At 35.5% G+C, this 23,417-nt stretch overlaps 2 protein-coding genes across 3 annotated transcripts; both read right to left on the bottom strand.

Annotated features, from left to right (window-relative positions):
- Positions 1–7,076: 7,076 nt before the first annotated feature.
- On the bottom strand, positions 7,077–10,617 carry LOC127138476 (autophagy-related protein 18b). Its single transcript, XM_051064937.1, has 11 exons — positions 10,371–10,617; positions 10,208–10,281; positions 10,045–10,118; positions 9,733–9,842; positions 9,176–9,267; positions 8,988–9,100; positions 8,724–8,843; positions 8,420–8,565; positions 8,098–8,211; positions 7,864–7,929; positions 7,077–7,711 (listed from the first exon to the last, which is right to left on the bottom strand). Exons 1-11 carry the CDS (start codon positions 10,439–10,441, stop codon positions 7,579–7,581), a joined length of 1,113 nt encoding a protein of 370 aa, XP_050920894.1. The 5' UTR covers positions 10,442–10,617; the 3' UTR covers positions 7,077–7,578.
- An 8,690-nt stretch (positions 10,618–19,307) lies between these two features.
- On the bottom strand, positions 19,308–21,483 carry LOC127138475 (elongation factor 1-delta). 2 transcript variants are annotated; one of them, XM_051064935.1, is made up of 8 exons: positions 21,336–21,483; positions 21,000–21,099; positions 20,796–20,912; positions 20,366–20,456; positions 20,143–20,266; positions 19,944–20,057; positions 19,603–19,764; positions 19,308–19,514 (listed from the first exon to the last, which is right to left on the bottom strand). In XM_051064935.1, coding segments are annotated over exons 2-8 (696 nt in total). In that variant the 5' UTR covers positions 21,086–21,099; positions 21,336–21,483; the 3' UTR covers positions 19,308–19,512. The 2 variants fall into 2 exon arrangements, with proteins under 2 accessions (XP_050920892.1, XP_050920893.1); XM_051064936.1 differs by having other exon boundaries at positions 21,000–21,110; positions 21,336–21,457.
- Positions 21,484–23,417: the final 1,934 nt, after the last annotated feature.

Genomic DNA, 23,417 nt, shown 5'->3' with positions numbered 1-23,417 from the left:
CTACTTTCCTCCCACTGGTTCCTTTGGAATTAAAATCCTTTTCTAGGAAAACTCCAGTTCGAGCGACAAACACTTTGCCCTCCGAAGGATTGTAGAAGTAATATCCTCTTGTTTCTTTAGGATACCCCCACAAATAAGCATTGGTCAGATTTGGGCTTAAGCTTAGTTGAAATTTGTCGTTTCACATAAACTTCGCAACCCCAAGTCTTCATGTAAGACATATGTGGTCTCTTACCACTCCATATCTCATATGGTGTCTTTTCAACCTTTTGGATGGAACACGGTTAAGTGTGTAAGCTAATGTCAATGGTGTATGTCCTCAAAAGGAGTTTGGAAGATTGGTGTGACTCATCATGGATCGGACCATGTCCAACAGGGTTCGATTTCTTCTCTCAGATACACCCTTCCATTGGGATGTTCCAGGAGGAGTAAGTTGGGATAGGATCCCACACTCTTTCAGATGGTCATCAAACTCTAGGATTGAATACTCATCACTTCGATCTGATCGAAGAGTTTTAATATTCTTACCTAGTTGGTTTTAACTCGTTAGGTTTCACCCTTTTGTATTAATGTTATTAATAGGCATTTCAAGATCAAGGACATATAATCCATTGTTCATTTGTGCAGTAGCATAGAATATATCATTCAAATAAATTGAGCAACAATTGTTCTTTATTATAAATGAAAAACCAAACTTGTCCAAACAAGCAATGGAAATAATATTCTTGCTAATTGCAGGTACATAATAACAGTTCTCTAACTGAATTATTAAACCACTAGGTAAAGTCAATACAAAAGTTCTTACGGCTAAAGCAGCAACCTTTGCTCCATAGCCAACTCGTAGGTCGACTTCACCTTTTGCCAAATCTCTACTTCTTTTCAGCCCCTGCACATTTGTATAAATGTGAGAACCGCATCCAGTATCTAATACCCATGATGCAGAAATAGATAAATTAATAACAAAAATACCTGAAGTTGAAGTCTCTACTCCATTCTTCTTATCTTCCAGGTACTTTGGCAGTTCCTCTTCCAGTGTCCGGTCTTACCGCAATGGAAGCAGGTGTCTTCTTTTGCTATACCTCCACTAGGCTTCAAAGCAGCAGTGGGTCTGGGATTGGCAACTTCCTTGCCCTTCCCCTTATCACTCTGCTTAGTGGGCCTTTTGTTCTGTCTCTTTCCATTTTCGATCATCAGAATGGACTTCCCTTTTGACTTCAGATTCTGCTCGGCAGTTCTCAACATGGCGAGCAGTTCAGGAAGAGATTTGTCCATATCAATCATATTGAAATTTAGGACAAATTGACTGAAACTATCTGGCAACGATTGCAAGATCAAATCAGTTGCAAGTTCCTTTTCGAGGGGAAAACCCAATCTCTCAAGGTTTTCCACATACCCAATCATCTTGAGTACATGGGGACCTACAGGGGCTCCCTCAGCTAACTTGCTTTGAAAAAGGGCTTTTGAAACTTCAAACCTCTCATGCCTTGCTTGCTCTTGATAGAGCAACTTCAGGTGTTCGATCATATCGAACGCTGACATGTTCTCATGTTGCTTTTGCAATTCTGAGTTCATGGTAGCCAGCATGAGACAAGCAGTTTCATTGGCATCATCGACATGCTTCTTATAAGCATCTCTTTCTGCCTTAGGTGCAGAACTAGGAGGTTCCCCTTCAGGAACAGGTGTCTCCAAGACATACAGCTTTTTATCATGTTTGAGGACAATCCTCAGGTTTCGGTGCCAATCCAGGAAATTTGTCCCAGACAATTTTTCCTTATCAAGGATTGATCGCAGGATGTTGTTAGAGGTGTTTGTTGTCATGGTAATCTACACAAGGATTAATGAAAATATAAGTATCATTGACATATTTAATTAGGCCTTTAATTAAACATGCTCCCACTATTTTACTCAAAACAAATGACCCTCATCATCTGATTCGGAAAATCCCGTTGGAAGATTTTCTAGTGGGTCGAGATCCATATTTCACTTCGTTCTAAGTCCGCGTAGGCGGATTACACAAAACTAGGTTATTTTAGGTAGGAACTCCTTCCAATTGTATCTCATACAACTCTCGAAAATTTCAGTTGGGTGAATAACTCCTTATTCTAATCCATCATATGGATTATTCCCAACTCTTGCTTCTAAACATATATATAATCTTATTATAATTTGTTTAGTTAAGTTTGACCCATTGTTTTAACAGTTGGATATTACAATTATCCCATCGCACCTTACTAATATATAGATCATGCACCTCGCGTAGGCGAAACCTACATTATCCATTACTAGTCTTGATGAGTGTTAAAACTTGGAAAGCATAAACTTAATATTTAACTTTGAGGGAATTGCAATTTTCTGATCTCACCGGCTTGTTTATCATATAAACCGTCTCTCACATGCATCAACATACATACAAACAAAATGAAACAGTTATGGCCCCTAGCGCAATTGTTCTCCCAAGCCAATGAGAGAACCTAAGCTAACCTACGACGATCTAAGCTTCTCTAAGCAAGATCTTCAAGGTTGTCCTCCTTTGGCACTGACTTCTTTGTTTTCTTCATATCATTACATTACATGAAAGAAACTCGTTTTACATACGAGAGAGTGAGATGAGAAAAGAAGTTACATTTTGGAGATTAAGAGAGAGGCACGACACGCAGGTCGTATTTTAAAACCCAAAATCGAACAAAGGAAAACTAAGGCCATAACCGATCACCACAAGGCAATAATAAACACTTTATTATTATTATAATTAATTCCTTTAATTAATTAAAATCAAATTAAATTTCGACGACCGATCATCACATTTTAATGAACAATTCATTTAAAATCGATGTCGCTTTTCGTATCAACACTTGACACTTTTAAAGCACTGAGTTAGCCGAACGGGTGAAAATTTCCTTGCGTTAACCGGTTAACCATATGCGTTAACCGGTTAACACTGTTTGAAAACTTTTAGAAAATTCTTTTCTGCCTTGCGTTAACCGGTTAACCATATGCGTTAACCGGTTAACACTGTTTGAAAAACTCAGAAAACTGAATTTCGTCTTGCGTTAACCGGTTAACCAAACGCGTTAACCGGTTAACACTGTTTGAAAACTCAAAAAATTTTATTTCGCATCCCGTTAACCGGTTAACCATACGCGTTAACCGGTTAACACTGTTCCAAAAAGTGTTTAGGAAGCACAACTCTTGTGCGTTCAAACCCCAATCGCATAACTCTCTGACAACACAACCTTTGTGTCGTCACTAACCCTGATGCACCAATTTCAGACCGTCAAACACATCTCGATTGTTAATTCAGTATGATTGATCAACATGTCATTGCTTCACAATACTAATGTCGGATCAAGAAGCAAACGACCATTGATCGCTCAAAGGAAAACAATCATCGAGGGTTTGAATGAAGGAAACAAGAACACTATATCATATATAATGTATTTTGCATCAGGGTTACATATATCACATATATGTAACTTGATCGATCTCAATTTAACCTTTGATTCATTCTGTTTTAATCATATTATTACAGAACAAAAACAGATATCAGATTCATGGTTTCGTAAGTGGCTCTGATACCACTGTTGGAGAATAGCCATCCAAGGTGCAGCGGAATTTAAAAATTTCTCCATTTAGTGATCCTTACGAATGGGCATGATCAGTGATAGAATCGTTACCTCTTGTGGAGATTCAAACCTTTGGTGCAGATCTCTGATTATGATCAAAACCTTTGATACAGATCCACGGGGCGATCACGAACGTTGAACGATGACAACGTCTCTACTCAATCCACACGAACGGATTCCTTCAATCGTAGTGCTAGCTGTTATGATGAAGGCTTTGAGTGAGAGAGAGAGATACGAAATTCCAACTCTTCAGTTGTGTTGTATTCCCATACAAAGCTTCTGCACAAGAGCTCTATTTATAGAACCACTTGTGTGGGCTTCAAGCCAAAAAGCCCACTTAAGTGCATTTTGGCCTATATCTCATAATATGCCAAAATCACTTAAGTATTTGGTACCTTACCATATTTCGTATTCTGCTTAAGTACACCGTACCTTACGATGTTCCTTAATTATTCTATCTCTCATCAATCCGTCCTTTGTGTGTGACCCTATAGGTTTTCGCGGCGTTGGCAATTATATTAAATCACGCATTTAACATAATAAACAGTGAGCGGTATCTAGCAACACATCACTGCTACCCAAGTCACGAAAATGTCATGTGATCTGACAAAACCTCCTGTGATAATAATTATGTGTATAATTACCCCTTTGCCCTTATGTCTATATTGAACACAAGGTATAGACCGTGTCACCCTTGTCCAGTTCAATATTGGGCCCATAGACATTTATCCTGTTACGCAGGATTGGCAAATTCCATCTAGGACACTCATGTCCCTCAGCATGCTTCGTGGAGTACCCATCAACTGTCTTTATGGTTATCCAGTTACGGACAACGTTGGATCAGCAATAAAGCACTCGACTCTACATCTAGGATCCATAGTGGTTTCAGGTCGAAGAGTGGTATACACTATTATCACCATGAGAATAACTTATGACACTTTGCATAACTTTCTATATAGTATTCTCATAGCGGGTCAATCCGGTATAAATATTACTCCTAATATTCATACCTATGTTTAAGACTTGATAACTCTTTATCCATGATCCATGAGATGTGATCATCAATCTACAAACATAATAGTCTTAATGCTTTAATGTTATCCCACTTCACATTAAAGCTCGACTACGGATACTTTAAGAATAGTGTCCTTATGTTTAATGTGTTCTCATGATTAAGTCACACTTAATACATTAAACGGACTATCTATTCTAGGGACTTTATTAATCAACCATAATAAAGAAAATGCCTTTTATTATTAATAAATAATTCGATACAAGTACCAAAAGTATTGGCCTCTAGGGCTTACACCAACAGACTCTACATCATTAACCTTTTCAAAGTTATCTGTATCAACACATTGATGGATTATAAAGAGAGCTTTATAATCTTTCTTCTTCAATTCTTTATGTGCAGCATTTTCTTGATCCGTCACGACTTCTGCAAGCTTGTTACTCCTTCCTTCACAAGATCCCAGAGATCTTGATAACAGAACACAATCTTTATCTGTTTGCACCAATTCTCATAATTGTTATTCTTGAGAATCGGAAGATTTGCTGGAAAATACCCGTTTGGATGATTCGTTGTCATGGTGATTTTCTTCCCATGAATCAATTAAACCGGAGCTCTTGATACTAGATGTTGGGAATCCCCCCAAACCTATGGAGAATTTCAATCAATCTTGATGAACAAGATTGTTATTACCCACACAATAGCAATGAAAAGAAAAGAATAATGGAGAAAGAAAGAGTGAGTGTAAAGAACGATGTAGGAGAAGAGTAATAAAATTCTACAGAGTTTCTCTCTACCCACAAACTGTGGAAAACTTCTTATTCACTCTGCAACTGCAAAATACTGTGAATACAATGTTATGAATACTCTAGTCACTTCATTACAAAAATAAGTAACATGCTTCGACACTTCAACACACTAACACAACTTAACATACTAGGTGGTTCAACACTTCTCTGTTCTGTCGAGCAACCTGATTCGATACAAGGAATTACAATTCGACAAATTCAATCACATTTTTTAACAATAACCGGCATCATACAACTAAATTTTATGGCTAACAAAAATTTTTCAATTTAAAATTGTATTACACTTTAAGTTAAAATACCTATAAAATAATTTTCTTATTGTAATTTTGTGGACGATTGAAAATTAAAATCTTCAACACTATTTCTATTGTACTTAATAAGTTTTGAAAAAAAAATCAACATTATTCTAACATGGTAAAATATAAACCTAAAAATATACTTAAGAATGTTACGACTTTGCAGAAAAAATAATATGGTTTGTCTTAACAGGATCCAAAGCATGAACACTCAAGGTAAATATGAAAATTTCGATCCTACATTTATTTTATAGAATTACCTTCATTAGGACTTGTTTTCATGTAATATTTATTTTTTATTTATGTTACAATTATATAATGTATAACAAGTTTTGATGTTAAATATTTATGCCCAATTATAAAAGAAAATTTTAGTAAATATTTATGCCATATCAAACTCCTTAAAATTTATTGTAAGCTTGATAGTCACTTTTCAATTTTTTTTAATGAACATCATTAATCATGTTAGATTATCATGTGCAATTTGCTAAAGAATACAACTATGATATGAATATAGACATATTAAAAATATCAATAGTATAATCAATGTGTATGTTTTATATATAACTATTACTAAATTACTTTTTAGAATTGGATATATTCAATGACTTTTTCCTTTTAAATTTGAAAAAGAATAGAAATAAATTAATAAAGATACGATACTCCTACAATATTAGATAAATTCAATTTATCTTTTATAAAAAAAAATTAATCTTCCTTAAAATATTAAAATTTTGTATCTTTTATCTCCTAAACACTTACCCCCAGATTCAGTGTTCAAATTTGTATGTGTAAGAGGAAATTCAAAAAGAAAAATATTACTGGAATAAAGCAAAATCACCTACATGCCAGGGATGTCGTATATTTACTCAATAATTTTATTAATTTATAAAGTCTTATATTTAAAATAAAATAAAAACAAGCAAAACTTTAAAAAAAATTATCTTATAATTAGACTATCGAGAGTAATAATTTTCTTAATTTCTATAATTTAAATAAAAAGATTTGTATGTTTGATTTAGTTTTTGGAAGAGATTAAAACAATTCTAGAGTAGAGAATTGATTATAGAATAATTTTGAGTTATGTTTTTTAAATAGAATTGATTTTGCATATAGAATTAATTCTATTGAAAATTATAATTTGTAACTTTTATATAAATATATTTATACATAAATCAATTTATATTCAACTCCCTTTAACCCAAATCTATTTTATAAAATAAATTCTCCTTAACTCGCAGAACCAAAGAACCAAACATGCACTAATTCTGCATCTTAATATAATTAACAATTCACTCACAACTTTCTAAAACATTCAATGGAGAAAGTTAGTCATTGGTTAATAAATGATCATCATCATACATATTTTTGATGTAATTATTAAAATTTGGTTGAACTCGTCATTACAAAACCGACTTATAAAATGAGAGGTGTCATTCTATTTCAAGACTCTATCTCTAATTAATATGGAAACCCTTACGCCCAACACTCTTTTGGGTTTGGTGCATGGATATTAACACCGAATACCCTATGATCCGATCGATAGGCTTTCATACCATATTAGAGTTTGACCTATCTCATCCTTATAAAACGAGCTTGTAAAATGAGGAATGTGCCTCTATATAAACTCTCTATATAAACTCTTTCAAGGTTGTATAGATAATTACCAAATCTAATACTCCTATGACATTATAGGAGAGTAATGTATTGTCACCTTTCTATACATACCAATAATTAATCTAGGATCATGATTTCCTCCACCTAACACATTCATGTTGGAAGAAGTTATGGTAGTAGCTTTGGAAAGTTTAACCAAATGTTGGCACCATGTATTTTTCTATTCATAGAACTTTATCCAATGCCACAGTCAAAAGATTGGTCTCTCGCTCTAAAGACCAAGACATTTTCTGAGCATCAATGCTCAAGTTATATTCTTGAAAGTAGCCATTATAACTTATCACACACATGCTCGCCCTGAAAATTTGAAAAACTTACACTTTTAGCAAATAAATTGATATCAGAAATTTAACGAAACATTCGAAGAATCGGCGTCAAGGCAAGATTTCAGTAGTAGTATTGACAAAAGCCGACAACAACGACCACCAGGCCAATAATGAGGCACTCACCTACAAGCCAAAAGTTCATAGGATGAGGTGTCTGTAACATTCTCAACCTTGCAAATGACTGCGGAGCTGTATGACAAACGCAAGATTTTACAACATTAGTGAGCGTAATCCTTGTTTGGTTGAACATAATAAAATCCTCAAAGATAAAGCAATGAATCTTGGACTATAAAAGTGAGGGTCGTTTTCGAATATGATCTCCCCAAGACGTGAATCTAGCAACATAAAATGCTTAACCTTTTGACTCCGGCAGGAACGGCATTATGAAGAACGTGATGATAAGCAGGATCTAGCACATCGTTGACAGCATCAGGAATTATTGATCCAAGAAAACCACTCGACCTCTTGCTCCTAGTAAGTTCATAAAAAACATAAATAGGAAATGGTTCCATATCCATTTCAGAGGAAGAAAATAATTAAAAACTAAACAACGGAAATAAACTTTCGAAAGTAATCGAAGCTTCCCCAAATCATGTGGAAAACTAAAACCAATAACACAAAGGGTTGTGTACATCAACAACATAGTTTGACACTTAGAAAAGTAAATTGAAACTCTCACCTTGGATGTGAAACAAACCCGAGAGTGAAGAGATGAATAGAACCAGAAGAACTAGTGGCTGCTAGAATATCGGGAAGCTGCTTTGATGGCCCAAACGAAAGAGAAAATATAGTAGATGAATATGAACCCCTTCGGAAGCTATATGACTGCGATAAAAACATTTGTCAGATTTTAAAAATCGGAGCAAAAATGTAACAGATATAATATCAAAACCATAAACAACTGTCGCAAGGAATGTCTCGTGTATGAAGGCGAACAATCGAACCCAAAAAAAGCACAAAACGAAAGGTGAATGTCTCATTACCTTTGTTGCATCTGACACCAAATGAACTCTGACTAAGGTTCCTTGCTCGGATGCAGTAGCTATGTACATTCCATTAGAAGAAAACACCATTGCAGCCAGTGGTGAACGATGAGCGTCAATCTGTATTTCCGATTCATCATTAATGGAAATAGGTATATCAGTCCATATGTGGAAGTAAGACAAAGAAAACTTGTGAATAATAAAGTAGCAAATCCATTTTATCGGTATCATACAAAGAAATTTAGAAAGGAAAATTACGCATACCTCACAGTGTAAATTACAATCCATAGCATTGTACAACAATGCAGATCCTTTTGTGGTGCTAGCGGGAAGAGCCATGTAGCAAGCATCCAAACAAGGGGAAAAAGCACAAAGTCCTGTAGGAAAAACATTGCTTATCAGAAGCCTTCCTGATTAAGAGAAATCTTATCACACGTTAACTCCAACCTCACCTTTACTATTTGGCACCGTGTCGAAATTGTCCAAGATTAAAAGGCTATTTATGTCATACACATATGCTTTGTCTTGTAAAATGACAATGAGTCTGCATTAGAGAGAAACAAAGTCAGATAAGATTATTCTTAATGGTAAAAGACTTATTCTAATCAGGTCATTAGACTTTATGGATTTTATTTTACGGAATGTTTGGTTTCCATTTTGATAGGGCCAAAACAATTCTAGAGGTGTAAAATTGATTTTGACATGTTTGTTTTTTCAAAAGTAGAATTGATTTTGCTTCCAGAATTGATTCTAGCCGAAGCTAGGATTGTTCAACCCACTTTTACATAAATGTATCCAAACATTGAATCACTTTATATTCAACTCACTTTTAACCAGAATCAATTCTACAAAATCAATTCACTCATAATCAATCCTCGTCACCGCAAGAACAAACACACACTTAGTAATAACAGAAGAAATTTCAATGCAACAGTAAACTATCTTTCAAAGTAAACTCCTCAAACCAAATCAAATCAAATTGAGGAAAAAATAAGCATGTATGTGTGACCTTTTTCGATTCATGCGAATAGCTAATATTGAAGTAAGAAAGTTCAATTCTCTAAGAGGAGCTCCAGTAGTAGTGTTGAATAAACAGAGACGGCGAGGCGACAAAGATGGCTGCATAGGTTAAAACGATACGAAATCAAATCAGAGATAACAGAAACCCCTAAATCAAATAAAACATGACTTTTTAGTACTAACCTATGAAGTACGGACATCCCGAAATCAAATAAAACATGACTCTTTAGTACTTCCGAACACAATACCGACACTGACACGCCCTTTTTTGAGATGCATAGATCCTAAGTAACTAATGTACCTGATCACCAGCACCAACAATAGCCAGAAGACTTGAAGTAAACAGCATCTCAACAATAGAGAACGCACCAACAGCTACAGATAAGGAAAAAAAACTGTCTGAAAAAGCAAGATTCTGATAATGATGATAATGGAATTGAAGAAATTGGTACTAGAATTAGTACCTCTTTCATAACAGAGTTTTCCTGTATTGGTATCAAATATTCTGAAACCATCTTTGGTTCCAATTGCAAAGCAACTGAAAATAATGAATTAATGGATGAAGTTGTTTGTGAAAGGAGAATCAATTTAGAATGATTGAAGAAAATAAGGGGGAAAAGAATTGACCTATTGTCTTGGTTGAAAGAAGCGCAAAGAATGGGAGTTGGCGATGATGATGATGACGATGATGATGACATTGAATTGATTGCTTAATGGTTGCTTTTCTCCTTCGATTGTATTGTGTGCGTAACAACGATCATCATTAGGGAACACCTTCCTTCGAGTCAAACGTAAGATAGACAACTTCGGTGGTTTTGTGTTTTATTTTTTTGAAAATTTTAAAATTTAGGGAAAACTTTGAGATTAGTAGTTATGCATCATTGGCATATTAAACCTAGTGGTGTTATGTTTTATGTTTTTAGTAAAAGTATTTTAATTTTAATTCAATAGAAATTCACCAGTGAGTGTTATATCATTAATTGGCAGAATATACAAAGGTAATTAATTGACATTATTAAATTACATATTTTATTTTCTTAAACTTTTTTTTTAATATGAAAAAAGTTTAATAATTATGGAGTGATAATATAAAATAGTTTTACATTATCATCCAATATTAATAATTTAAAAGTTATTATCTGATTTGATGGAATATACAATATTGATTGATTGATAATATAAAATTAAATTATTTATAAGTCATTTTTAAAATTAAAATTGATTGGTAAAACATCATCATCAATTATCGTCTATCACTATTCTAAGAATTATTACGGTCACCACTATGATGATTGTTAACCACTATTCACACTCTCACCATTTAATCTAGTCACTACTCTAACCATCACCGACCACCGATACGACCACCTTTTATCACCCATAATCATCCATTTATCCACATATGATCTTAAATAGGACTATCACTCTGATCATCGTCGTCCACTATTATAGATGGGAATATATCATATCAACTAATAAAGACCTACAACGTATCCTACATAAACATTGGTGTGGTCGGACTTTTTTATAAGTCTATTTAGTTTTTTTTTAAAAGGTAGGTCATAGGTCATACAAAAAGCATTTTAAGCTTATCAGATCAACCTATTTAAATAAATATGAATGGAATTTGTTATGGTCCGACCAAAGATCCAAATAACCAATGTTCAATTCATCTCTAATCCACTCCACTCGACCCAAGAAATAAAGTCATTACTCACAACAAACAAGATACACATTTTTATTTCCACTTTCATACGATACTCATCATGAATCTTGAACTGAATTGGATGTTGGAGTGATAACCATGCAAATTCATCCTGCACTACCGTGATAGAGATCAGCACCACCAGATAAAGGCATCAAGTTCATTAAATGCATCCATTTCTATTTCCCGAATGGAACAATGACGTCATCTGAGGAAATTGACTTTTGATTCCTACAGTTTCTACAATTTCAAATTCAATCTTCAATTTACATGTTTGCAACCTACTTAGGTCACCGAATCAAGAGCATATATAATCAAACACAGAAATCTATCGCATTTGATCTAGTCGGTTATCATTTCAACGATGATCCACCAGGTCTCCAATTTCCCTTGGGAACACCGTGGAGAAGAAGAATAAGAAAGGATCATAGATCCAAATACCAATACACACTAGAAGCACCAAAAAGTGAAGGCAAGTTCCCAAAAGATGACATCAGAGATTCATTGTCAACTTTTCGATCTAACATCGTCTCCATCTTCCGTCGCCGATGTGAAACTCTTTGTGGCAGCAAAAAATGTATGTCGAGCTCATAATTAATGAATGACACAGATTTGGTACCAAAGTACCCTCTATAGGTACCAAAGGATCTCGGATCATGGGTCGGGACCTCCTCAAACCATATCTCGTAGGTCGAGGTGGAGTGTGTCGACCCCATTACATCCTTTCCTTATCGCTTAGATCAGTTATTACTATGAGAGCAGCTAATTCCAATGATGGCCCTGGTAAACTTCTTGTTCCATGTGATCATGGGGTGAGGCATCAAGAAATAGAGTCGGTCTAAAAGCAAGAATTCTGAATAAGCTAAAGTTTCATGTCTCCCGACAAGTGCGACATTTTCCATCTAGGCCAGAGTCCGGGCGAGATTACTTATAAGCAACCTTCGCCGACATCCATCGCTCTGCCCGACACAACCGACTACCAAATCCCTATGGCCGGACAAACAGAGTAAATGGTATTCTCCAACTACTCACAGGGATATGACCCTCAGACTATTATATCAAGGAAACAAATTCTCCCTAAAAGACACCTCGGGTTGGAAATTTCCTCTGGTCATCCGCCTGGCATCGTCGATCCTTAGAAATATGGCCAGATGAGGAAAGCAAGTTGAGCTTCTTTCATAAAGTCCAGGAAACAAGAACCCTAGGGATCTTCGCCTTCTTCAGACCACACTCTTCGCCCAGAAGAATTTGTCTGTGAGCTTGGAGTCGAGCTAAAGCAGTGTATAGTCGAAAGTTTACTAGTCTAGTTATTCTATTATTTCACTGTAATAAATTTACTGTATTGTGAATATAAATATTTGTCTATTCTTTCTTTTGTTGTGTACTTTCTTGTTTGTTCCTCTTTTAGAGAGTTAGAAGAAACAAAGATAAAGATTACACACTTATGTATGTTCGACACAGACTAAACACATTTCTGCATATCTGAAATGATTAAGCATATTTCTGGCATCTCTGCGTGTCCAATACATACTAAATGAATTCATGTGTATCTGATACGACTTAAATTCATTTTTGGCATCTATGCGGGTCTGATACATACTAAACGCATTTCTACGTATATGATACAACTTAAACGCATTTCGTGCATGATTGTGTACTTGATATAGAATACACGCTTTTCTCTATATATGATACGACTTAAATTCATTCTTATGAAGCTGACACACACACACACACACCCTTTGGGTCCAGCCAATCCAAGGGCATAAGTGATAGAGCCCGGAGATGTCCATCTCAATCTGAGCCAAGCCTCGGAGGCAGGGACGGGGATCGTACCCTTGGTCAGGGAATGGTCATATGTCACGAGGAGCACAGTACATAAAGACAAATGCATCTCATCAACTCTACTGATCACAAGCCCCACCGGGAAAAACACCAGCAACACTCTCAATATACCGCACAAATCAACATGCTAATATAACCAACTATAAATACAACAGACAAATGTAGCAAACAAAAAAGGTAGATGGACACCTTTAATGTGCTAAGTAATAAATCACAAAAAATCTTTGTTGAGGAAGTGCGAAGATCACATCAAGTACCTCGTCACAATGAGGCACCTCCTTCTTAAAATTCAGTTGATTCGGGTTTCCACACACTAAATTTACCAGTGGACACCGTTAATGCCCTAGTGGCTGACTAACTTTATACTTCGAGGATGGAAAGCAAGCCATTGTTTGGCAACAACTCATAGACAACAAGAATTGCAACATTGCAGCAAATGAAGGAAACTAAATACGAAATTTAAACTAAGCAACGCTCAAATCACTGAGGTAAAAATACTTTTAAAAATATTAATTGTTACATCTAATGCACAATGACCTTGAAATTTTTTGAAGAAGGGAACAAAATAATGAAAAGAAGAGGAACGGTCAAGCCAAAGCACCCTAGACTAAGGCACCAAGATCGTCAGCTAGATTCTCTTCATGGGCAACCTGGAAGGGGTTCAATCCTTCAACAGGAATCTTAGTGGTCGGGCATAACCTCTTCTCTTGTTCCACAACCTGATCGCGGACCCCAAACACAACTTGCATAGTCTATTGGACGAAATCATGGAGTGTCACCTTCAGACCAGCAATCGTGCCTTCAAGAGTCTTTAAGGGCTTGACATGAGCCTTGGCCTCTAACAGTAAAGTTTTTTAATCCTTCCTCGTCTGACGGGTCTTATCTGCAACAACATATGAGGCATATTCATAAAACTTCTCTTCCGCTTTGAGAAAAGCCTTCATCTCAATCACTCGAGCAACCATACTAGAAGAGGGATTGTTGGTCTTCACCTCCTCTTGCAGAGGATCCATATGTCCAACCTTCTCCTGCAGCTCAATCAAATTATTCTGAAGGGTATATAACTTTTGCTCTGTATCCTCTCACTTTTCGTTCCAAGTGTTCCTTTCCTTATATGGATTAACGATAGCCAAGACATCTCCCCGACCAACGACGACCATAAAAATTATGGAAGAAGCATGATACAGTAGATATAAAAGAAGAGATCCATATTTTCCGCCGCTGAGAGATTTTAAATGTAAGACAGATCCTCCATTGACACAACAGCAACAACTTCATCCGAAGCATAGGAAAGTAGAGAGGTAAAAGTGGCAGGCATCTTCATGTAGGTGCTCATTTTTCCTAAATCATCTTCCCCGGAGAGACGAGTTTCTTTTGGAGAACCATCTTCTCGGGGGAGTGTTGGTCTTCACCTCGGGCCCTCTTCGTCGAAATTGGAGATGGAGACATCTCCTCAACAATCAAAGTGGTTGCGGTGGTAACCAAATGGTCGACCCCGAGGCAGTGGTAGTAGTATCAGTGGTGGGGACGTGAGCAACAAACGGGTCGGGATTTGTGGTCTTATGAAAGGTCATCACTACATGGCCAGAGGGACTAGTCTAAAGACCTTGAGCATCTCCATGATTAAATAACATCTATAACTTATCCATTGTATCGAAAAAATACATAAAATCTATAAACCAAATATCCTTTTGTTATCCTCTGGGTTGACTACACTCACGATGACGTAAGTATCAATCCGCCTTTTTCTCACCTCGGTAGGAGACACCTTGTCGGGGCCAAACCCTTCCTCTTAACTAAATATGTGGAACCGATATCGTATTTCCTCCTTCATTTTCACCTCGTCTGGAGAAAGAAAACCCAACTTAGTATGGTAGGAATGGACCTCCCAGTTAAAGTGAATTGAAGACCAGTACTTTAGGAATGAACTCATACAAAAGCGAGAAGACTCGCCAAGAGAATAGTACCAAGTGAGATAAACGTCTAATGTAGGGAGCCTTACCATCAAAAAATGCCCTAGAAAATCACTTTAGTCTCGAGTGAAGGGGTCGAAAGAAGGATTGTCTAGATAGGAAATAATGATCCATTGGTCACAGAATTTATCCTAAAAGGAACGCCTCAAATGGAACAGATTAAGGAACAATACAATGGAATGCTTCCAGGATTTATGCTCAGCACACAGTTGGAATGTCTTCATGAAGGCTCAGGACCTCAGATGAAGCTAGAAAGGAGCAACTTTTAAGTACTTTAGGACAACCACTTCGAAGTTGGAGAAAAGAAGCCGCAATCATAACCTTATGAATAAACATTCATAGAGAGGGATTGTGCAGTCATCAAAATAACTGCATATCCTCTCATCTGAGTCCACTGGAAGAGTCGGTCATTCTAGAGGATTGCCTACCATGATACATGCAGCCTCTACCACTGCCCGAGTACTCATAACAGATTGAGTGCAAACTATTTCTGCGTCCACCTAATTGGGTTCTGATGCGTCTGGCCAACTTCGAAGGTCCAAGTAAGCCTTCACCTCAGCATTGTTAGGTTCATCATTATTGATCTTCAGGAAAAGCTAGATAAAGCTTTTAACGCAATCCCTAATTTGTTGGTTAGCTTGTATTTCCTTCTCAGTTAAGATGGGATGGGGGATTGGGACCTCGACATGATTCACCTCTCTGTTGAAACCTGATAAAAGGGCTTATAATGAACCGGATGAAGAAGTTCCTTCCTTCAAGGAATCCTCAGATACCCTTTTAGAGTCAGAATCGTCTGATAAATATATGACTTCTAGTTCTAGGAGATTATGGTTAAGAGGATGGAGTTGAGAATCGGGGGATGTCTCCATTCTCGACTAGAAAATAGGAAATAATGAAGATAAAAGCTTGAGTTTAGGATGGTAACTAGTTATGTAAGATTGATGAAGCCGAAGAAATGAAGAAAGCAAAGATTTTGACTATAAAATTGCAATTGCCCAGTTAACGCTCTCAGAAAGGAGGAAAAGTGTATATGAATGAGCTTGAATGACAAAGCTTGCAAAAACTTTCCAAAACACTTGACTCGTCCTATTTAAGAGCAAAGGCTGATGAATGATCCATATCAGCTAAATAAATGAGTTATGAAATCAATGGCTAGATTTCTCTTTGGAGATAGATGCAAACTCAAGTCCAGCCAAGCACACTATAAGTTGTGTCATGCCCTAACTTGTCACGTCAAACACACATTCCAAAAGAAGGCGAAGAAATGTCCTAATGATGAAAATTCGATTTAATGCGCTAGTTTTCCACTACTTTTTTTAACTGACTCCAAACGTTTCTGGCTCACCTCAGACAGCATCTCAGAAGCTGGCTAAAATCGCTAAAGGCTTCCCCAGCTCGGAAAAGTCTTGGGGAGAACATTTTTGAGTCGGCCAAAGACCCAAATAGCCAATGTATTATTCATCTCAAATCCATTCCACTCGACACAAGGTATAAAATCAGTACACACAAGAAACAAGATACATTATTTGATTTCCACTTTCATACAATACTCATCCTGGATCTTGAACTGATTTTGGCGTTGGAGTGTTAACCATGCAAGTCCACTTTGTGTCACCGTGATGGAGAACAACACTTCCGGTTCAAGCCATCTGGTTCATCAACTGCATTCATTTCTGGTTTCCGAACAAAACAATGTTATTATTATTATTTATATTATATTTTGTTCTTTGAATTAAAATACCATAATAAAGTTTAGTTATCTTGAAAGATTTATAAAAATAAGCTAAAAAACCCTATGAACAATGTCATAAGTTGTTTTATATGTTCGCTCAAACAAATAGTCTCACAAAACTTATGTTATTAAGTAAGTTCATATAAGTCAATGCAAACAAATATTTAATCTCATTGATATTTTGATTTTTTTTGTCTATTTAAACATTAGTTGAATTATTTATTTACATATACTCAAATGAAATAGACTTTTAATTAGGTTAATATGTCAATCAAACCTTCGAAAAAAAACTATATTCGAGTCTAAAAATAACCATATGATAGACTACAGATCATGCTTAAACTTTGATTTTTTTTCACCCCTAATCACCCTTTTGATCACCACTAACCACTATTATGACCACCTCTAACGATCATGTTTATCACCACTAACGACCGTAATGACCAATGTCGATCACCACTCTAACCATTGTGGATCACCAATCAAACTACTAGTCACTACCATCGATTATCATTTTAACCACTTTTACCATTGTAAATCATCCCTAGTCATCACCACCAACTATCATCACTTTGACAATCAACAATTGACAATCACCGATTTTAACAATTACTATTAAAATTACTACTAAAAGATTATTATATATTTATAATATTTTAATTATTTTGCAAAATTAATGGTATGAATTATTTGGATTAAGATGTGTTTATCAGGAATATTAATTTTTATCTTTATGTTTAACACTAATTTTATTGTTTAAAAATTTCATAACTCAAAACCGAAACTGATTTTGATTTTTGAAACTTTTTAAAATTAAAATAGAAATTGATTTTAATATTTGAAATTTTCAAAATAGAAAACCACCTCGAACGAAGTGTTAGATTTAAAGTTCTTCATTTTTGTTTCTTCATTTGACTTTGGTATATGTGAAAAATTAAATTGATGACTTGGTAACTATTTATTATGAAGGTGTTTCATCTTCCTCATATTAGGATCTCTGAATGTTCTAATACAAATCACAGATAGTCAAAACCCCGATTTAAAGTTTAAACATGAAAATCGAAAGCAACAATTATGAAGTCCTAAATAAAATCAAACAACAATTTAAAATTCGATTTTGGGTTCATTAAGTTTAATTCAGGTTTTTCTTCATCAAATTATTTTTTCTCCAATTCGTCATCAAGTCCTTCATGAAAGTCACATTGTTCATTATTCGTCATATTATATATATTCAATTTGTTTTGAATTCGTCATCTCATCTCTTTTATCTTGAACATACACCTTTATCAAACTTAATTATTTTAAAAAATGAGTTTCTTCAGTATTGTGTTTTACTGTGACGATGAGTTTGCATGAGACAACCATTGGTTTTATAAATGAGGGGTTAAAACAATCCTATCTCATCAAGAATACGATAGATGGAGTTTTTGTGAAACTATTAGTTTGGTGAAAGAACTGTGGTATAGATTATCTTGCTAATAAAGTTAATAGACATGTTTATGTGAAACAATCATGTCTCATCAAGACTATGATAGATGGAGTTTTTGTGATAGTAATAGTTTAGTGAAAGATTGGAGTTGTGATAAAGTTAATTTTAGGTTTTTGAGACAAATTGATAGAGTATTAGTGTTTCAGTGAAACAATAATATCTCGTTAATGATAGATGGAGTTTTTGTGATACTATTAGTTTGGTGAAAGATTAGGATTGTGATAGAGTTAGTTTCAGATTTTGAAAACAAATTGATAGAGGATTAATGTTTCAAGCTAGGATTTACATGTCATGGATAAGGGTATACACTATCTTAGTAGTTAGTAGTCATGTTAATGTGAAACAATCATATCTAGTCAAAGACTATGATAGTCGGAGTTTTTGTGATACTACTAGTTTGGTGAAATATTAGGTTTCGGAGACAAATTGATAGAGGATTAATGTTTCAAGTTAAGATTCACATGTCATGGTATACATTATCTTGATAATAAAGTTAGTGGACATGTTTATGTGTACCACATTTTAAAGGTTACATGTTTATTATCTTGATAACAAAGAAATTGGTTTCAACAATAACGAGGCATAATGAGTATGAAGTGGTTGGGTTGGGTTTTGATTCACCAAGAACATGGAAAATATGAGCACAAGCGAGGGAGAGAGTGAGGTGGCGTGAGTAAGTGAGTCAAAATAAGTTTTTACTAGTCTTTGGGTTGGGTTTTGATTCACTAAAGAAAAGCCATCAAAACTATAGGTGGCAGAGAGTCCAAAGAGACTGGCAAGCTTTAGAATCAGCAAAATCTCAACAAAGAATCAAAATTTTAAAAACACAACACAACTTCAATTCTTAACTTAATAATTATAACACAATCCATAGTATAGATGAACTCACAAGACAAAATTCATAAAATGAAAGGTAGGTTTCCAAAAAAACAAAAATCTAATATAACAGTAACCCTCGATTGTCATCTCTGATAATTGCAAATACTCTCCCACTATCATGATCTCCATGTCACATGAATAGCAGATTCTGCAATAAAGATTGTGAAATAGCATTAGAACAAGATGTGCAGTTATGAGCAAATTAAGTCATAAAAATAAATCAGAATATTACTTACATATTTTATTGAAGGCCACAATGTCACAACTCTGAACATACTCGTTGATGGGCTCGACGGTAAGATAATCTTCAACCATATTGTCGACAGAAACCAGGTCATCCACAATAGTCATCATAATTTGAAGCTTCTTGATACCGTACCCAACAGGAACAAGTTTGGCTACAACATTAATAAACAAATATCAGAATATAAAAAGAATTTTGATTCTAAAGACTGCAACTTCAACCGATTGAAACTCTGTCATTAGACATCATATACTATACAAAATAGATCAGAATGAAAACAATCAAAAAGATTGAAATGTGCAAATATAAACTGTGATAAGAAAAATAACATACATGCACCCCATAACAATCCGTCCAACTTAACAGATCTCACTGCTTCTTCGAGCTTTTTCATGTCGGTTTCATCATCCCATGGCTTCACATCCAACAATACAGATGATTTTCCACCTGGAAAGGTAATAAGCAAAAAAAACAATAGCATAAGTTAAATTCAACCAGATTTCAAATAATCATGCACACGGCAGAAACTTACTCTCTTTCTTTTTGCCAGATGCCTTCACAGCTGCTGCCCGTTCCTCAGCTGCCTTCTTCTCTTCCTCAGTCTCTTCACCAAACAAATCCACATCATCATCATCGTCATCCTCTGCTTCGGTGGCCTAACCAACATTTTCCGATCAGTCACAAATCAACTAACAATTAGAGTTAAACATGACATCACCCACAGTTCAAGTATCAATTGTTTGTAATATACATACCTTTGTGTCAGCAGCTGGAGGAGTGGCAATAGCCTCTTCAGCCACAAGAGAAGATTCCACAATGACACCAGATCCCTCACCAGAAACACCACTACAGACAAACATTCAATCAAAAATTGAAAAATCTAACCAAAAATAAATGCATAGAGTGAACAGGTCATTTGAAGCACTGAATTTGAAACATTGTTAGGGCCACACATATAAACCAGAGTGATAACAACATCACCAACAAAGCCCCAAGCCCCAATAAGTGGACTCAGCTACATAAATCAACTTCACCATAATATTCTATCCAAATTGTTAATGTTCCACCCCAGGACAATGTTTCTCTTATAGTTTTTCTAGATCTACCTCTAGATCACATAAAATCATTGTCAAACCACAATGATAACATCACAAAAATCATTGCTAAATGGGAACAGAAACTTACGAAATTCTCAACAAAGCATCAATGTGCTTGTACCACCTAGCAACATTGACATATTCATTCGATGGAACTGATGACAAAGCTGAATAGACAGTGATATCATCCTTTGAAGCTTGGTACCTAAACAGATCAAGTATAAAGACAATTCATAAGAAACAGAAGAAAAAATATCAAAAAACAAAAAAAAACAATTTTTACATGACCTACCCAGTGATATAACTGCGTGTAAGAAGGAACTCGTCAAGTTTCTTCAACCCAGATTCAGACTTAAGGTTATACAATGTGACTGCCATCTTTGTTTGTTTTTCTGCAAAACAACTATTACACTATCAACAATCAACGATCCAACCACGTGAATTTCAGAAAATAAACAAAAAATGGGGCTTTTTGATAGAAATCAAGTGAAAAAAAACCTAATTAAAACAGAAATTCAGAAAGATAAATTAGTAATTCATGTGAGAAATTGAGTGTTTTTAACATCGAAATAAGGAGTGTTATAGGTGCAGATTGATGGATAAGAAATTGATTGAAGGAGGGTTTTACCTTGGGTTGAGAGACGCAAAGATGAAGTAGCAGCAAGGAGTAACAACGACCGTGAAGAAATTTGTTATGAGTTCAGAACTAAAACCCTTACCCGGTTTTATAAATAAAAAACCCTTACCCGGTTTATCAATTGGCCCATTGGGCCCAATTGGAACATTTGATTCGATATTTTAAAAAGTATCTTTTACCTCGTACCCCTACAATTATACTTATATCCCTATAATATAATTTTTTGGACCAAAATACCCTCGTATAAATAGAGTATATTTTTCAAATTTTGATTTTTTTTTTCATTTTCGTTTCAAGACTTCCGGATCAGCGTTTTTGGCCGTGTAAATCGGAACACTAAGAGTAAGTCTTTGGATTCACAAAACATATATCGGAATATTTTCCAGAAGACTTCCGGTTCGCTGCAATTTTTGGGCGTTGAAACGGAAGTCTTTAAGAAAGACTTCCGGTTTGGAAGAGTGTTTATCGGAACTCTTTGTAAAAGACTTCTGATTTTCATTCATTTAACCGGAAGTCTTATGGAAAGTGTTCTGAAACTTAACTTATATTTTCATCACACTGGAACACTTTTTAGAAGTGTTCCGGTGCGTTTTTTTTTAAATTTTTTTTATAATATTTTTTTTATAGTGGTTCGAAGATGATGTGCCGACAGTATGATTCTAGACCGTAGTTTAGAACGGGGCGCATCTACATTTGCAGCAGAGCCGACTGGCTATCTAGGAGGGTCGTACGATACGTCTCTTTTGATAAAGTACGAGCATCATGTTGCTCGCCATTTATGGTTTGGTGAGGTAAATAAACGGCGTATATTTGAAATTGAATAATATTTGAATAATTTAATTTGTGTTTTATAATATGTGTTTTAATTGTTTTTAGGAAAGAGGTCCGAAAAAAGAGTTAAAGGTTGTTGGACACAGACTTAAGCTGACATCGAGGGTTCCACTAGCTCTTCCACAACAGGTGGAGAGTTGGGTTTCTATGTCTGGATTATCTTCACTTTAGAGAACTTGTTTGAACAAGATAGACACAAATCTGGTATCCGCATTTGTGAAAAAATGGCATCTAGAGACATCTTCATTTCACATATTGTTTGGTAAAATGAACATTACTTTGGATGGCGTCTCATGTCTGCTTCACTTTCCCATCAAGGGTGTGTTCTGTAGTCCTCAGGATGTCACTAAAGAGGTTGTTGTTGAACTTGTTGTTGACTACTTATGAGTGTCACATAGTGAGGCACAATCACATGTTCGTAGATGCAAGGGTTCTTATTATAAATTGGAGTGGTTATACGATTTATTCGTACAGCATTGAGCTGCTTCTAGCGGGACATGTGCGATTAGAGCATATTTGTTGATGTTGGTGGATTCCACAATTTTTGCCGACAAGATCTTTACACTTGTCGAGGCACGATATCTCTTACTGTTTACGAACTTAGATAGATGTTCAGGATATAGTTAGGGAGTAACTGCATTGGTTACCCTATACAGATACCTTGGACAAGCTGACACCTGCCGACGCCATATGACGTCCATTTGAGGATCATAGAGGATGACGTCAGTTTGATGAGTTATGTTTGTACAGGGGGTATTTGAAGTGGGGTGACATAGTTGTTCCATACTTACCTGATAGATATTTACGTCAGTTTGGGTACAAGCAGTATGTTCCATCCCCACTACTTGATTGTATGATGGCTAATGATATTGATGTTGATTCGATTGGTTACCATCAGAGCGTTCTTGTTGTGATCCGTCCAACTACCTTGGCCACCACTCCATCTGATATAGAAGATGGATATTTGGAGTGATATTATTGTGTTTCGCATCCACGTTTGGTCCCTCCTCATCGTGACGAACCAAGAGAGGTGCAAGTTCCTATTTACGACACAGGACCATCTGATCCTAATGGGGCTAGTGTATCTACTTTGATTCATCGTTATCTGAGACAGGTTAATGCCGAAGAGGAAGATCCGTAGTTTGCTGATTTATTTGAAGCTTTGCATATTTCTCGTTCACATTGATTTATGTATTAACTTTTAGAACTGAATGTAATAAAATAGACATAATATAATATTCA

The sequence above is a fragment of the Lathyrus oleraceus genome, chromosome 4 (assembly GCF_024323335.1).
Source record: "Lathyrus oleraceus cultivar Zhongwan6 chromosome 4, CAAS_Psat_ZW6_1.0, whole genome shotgun sequence".
Taxonomy (NCBI): domain Eukaryota; kingdom Viridiplantae; phylum Streptophyta; class Magnoliopsida; order Fabales; family Fabaceae; genus Lathyrus; species Lathyrus oleraceus.
Note: the sequence above shows the minus strand (reverse complement) of the source record. Positions and strands in the feature narration are given on the sequence as shown.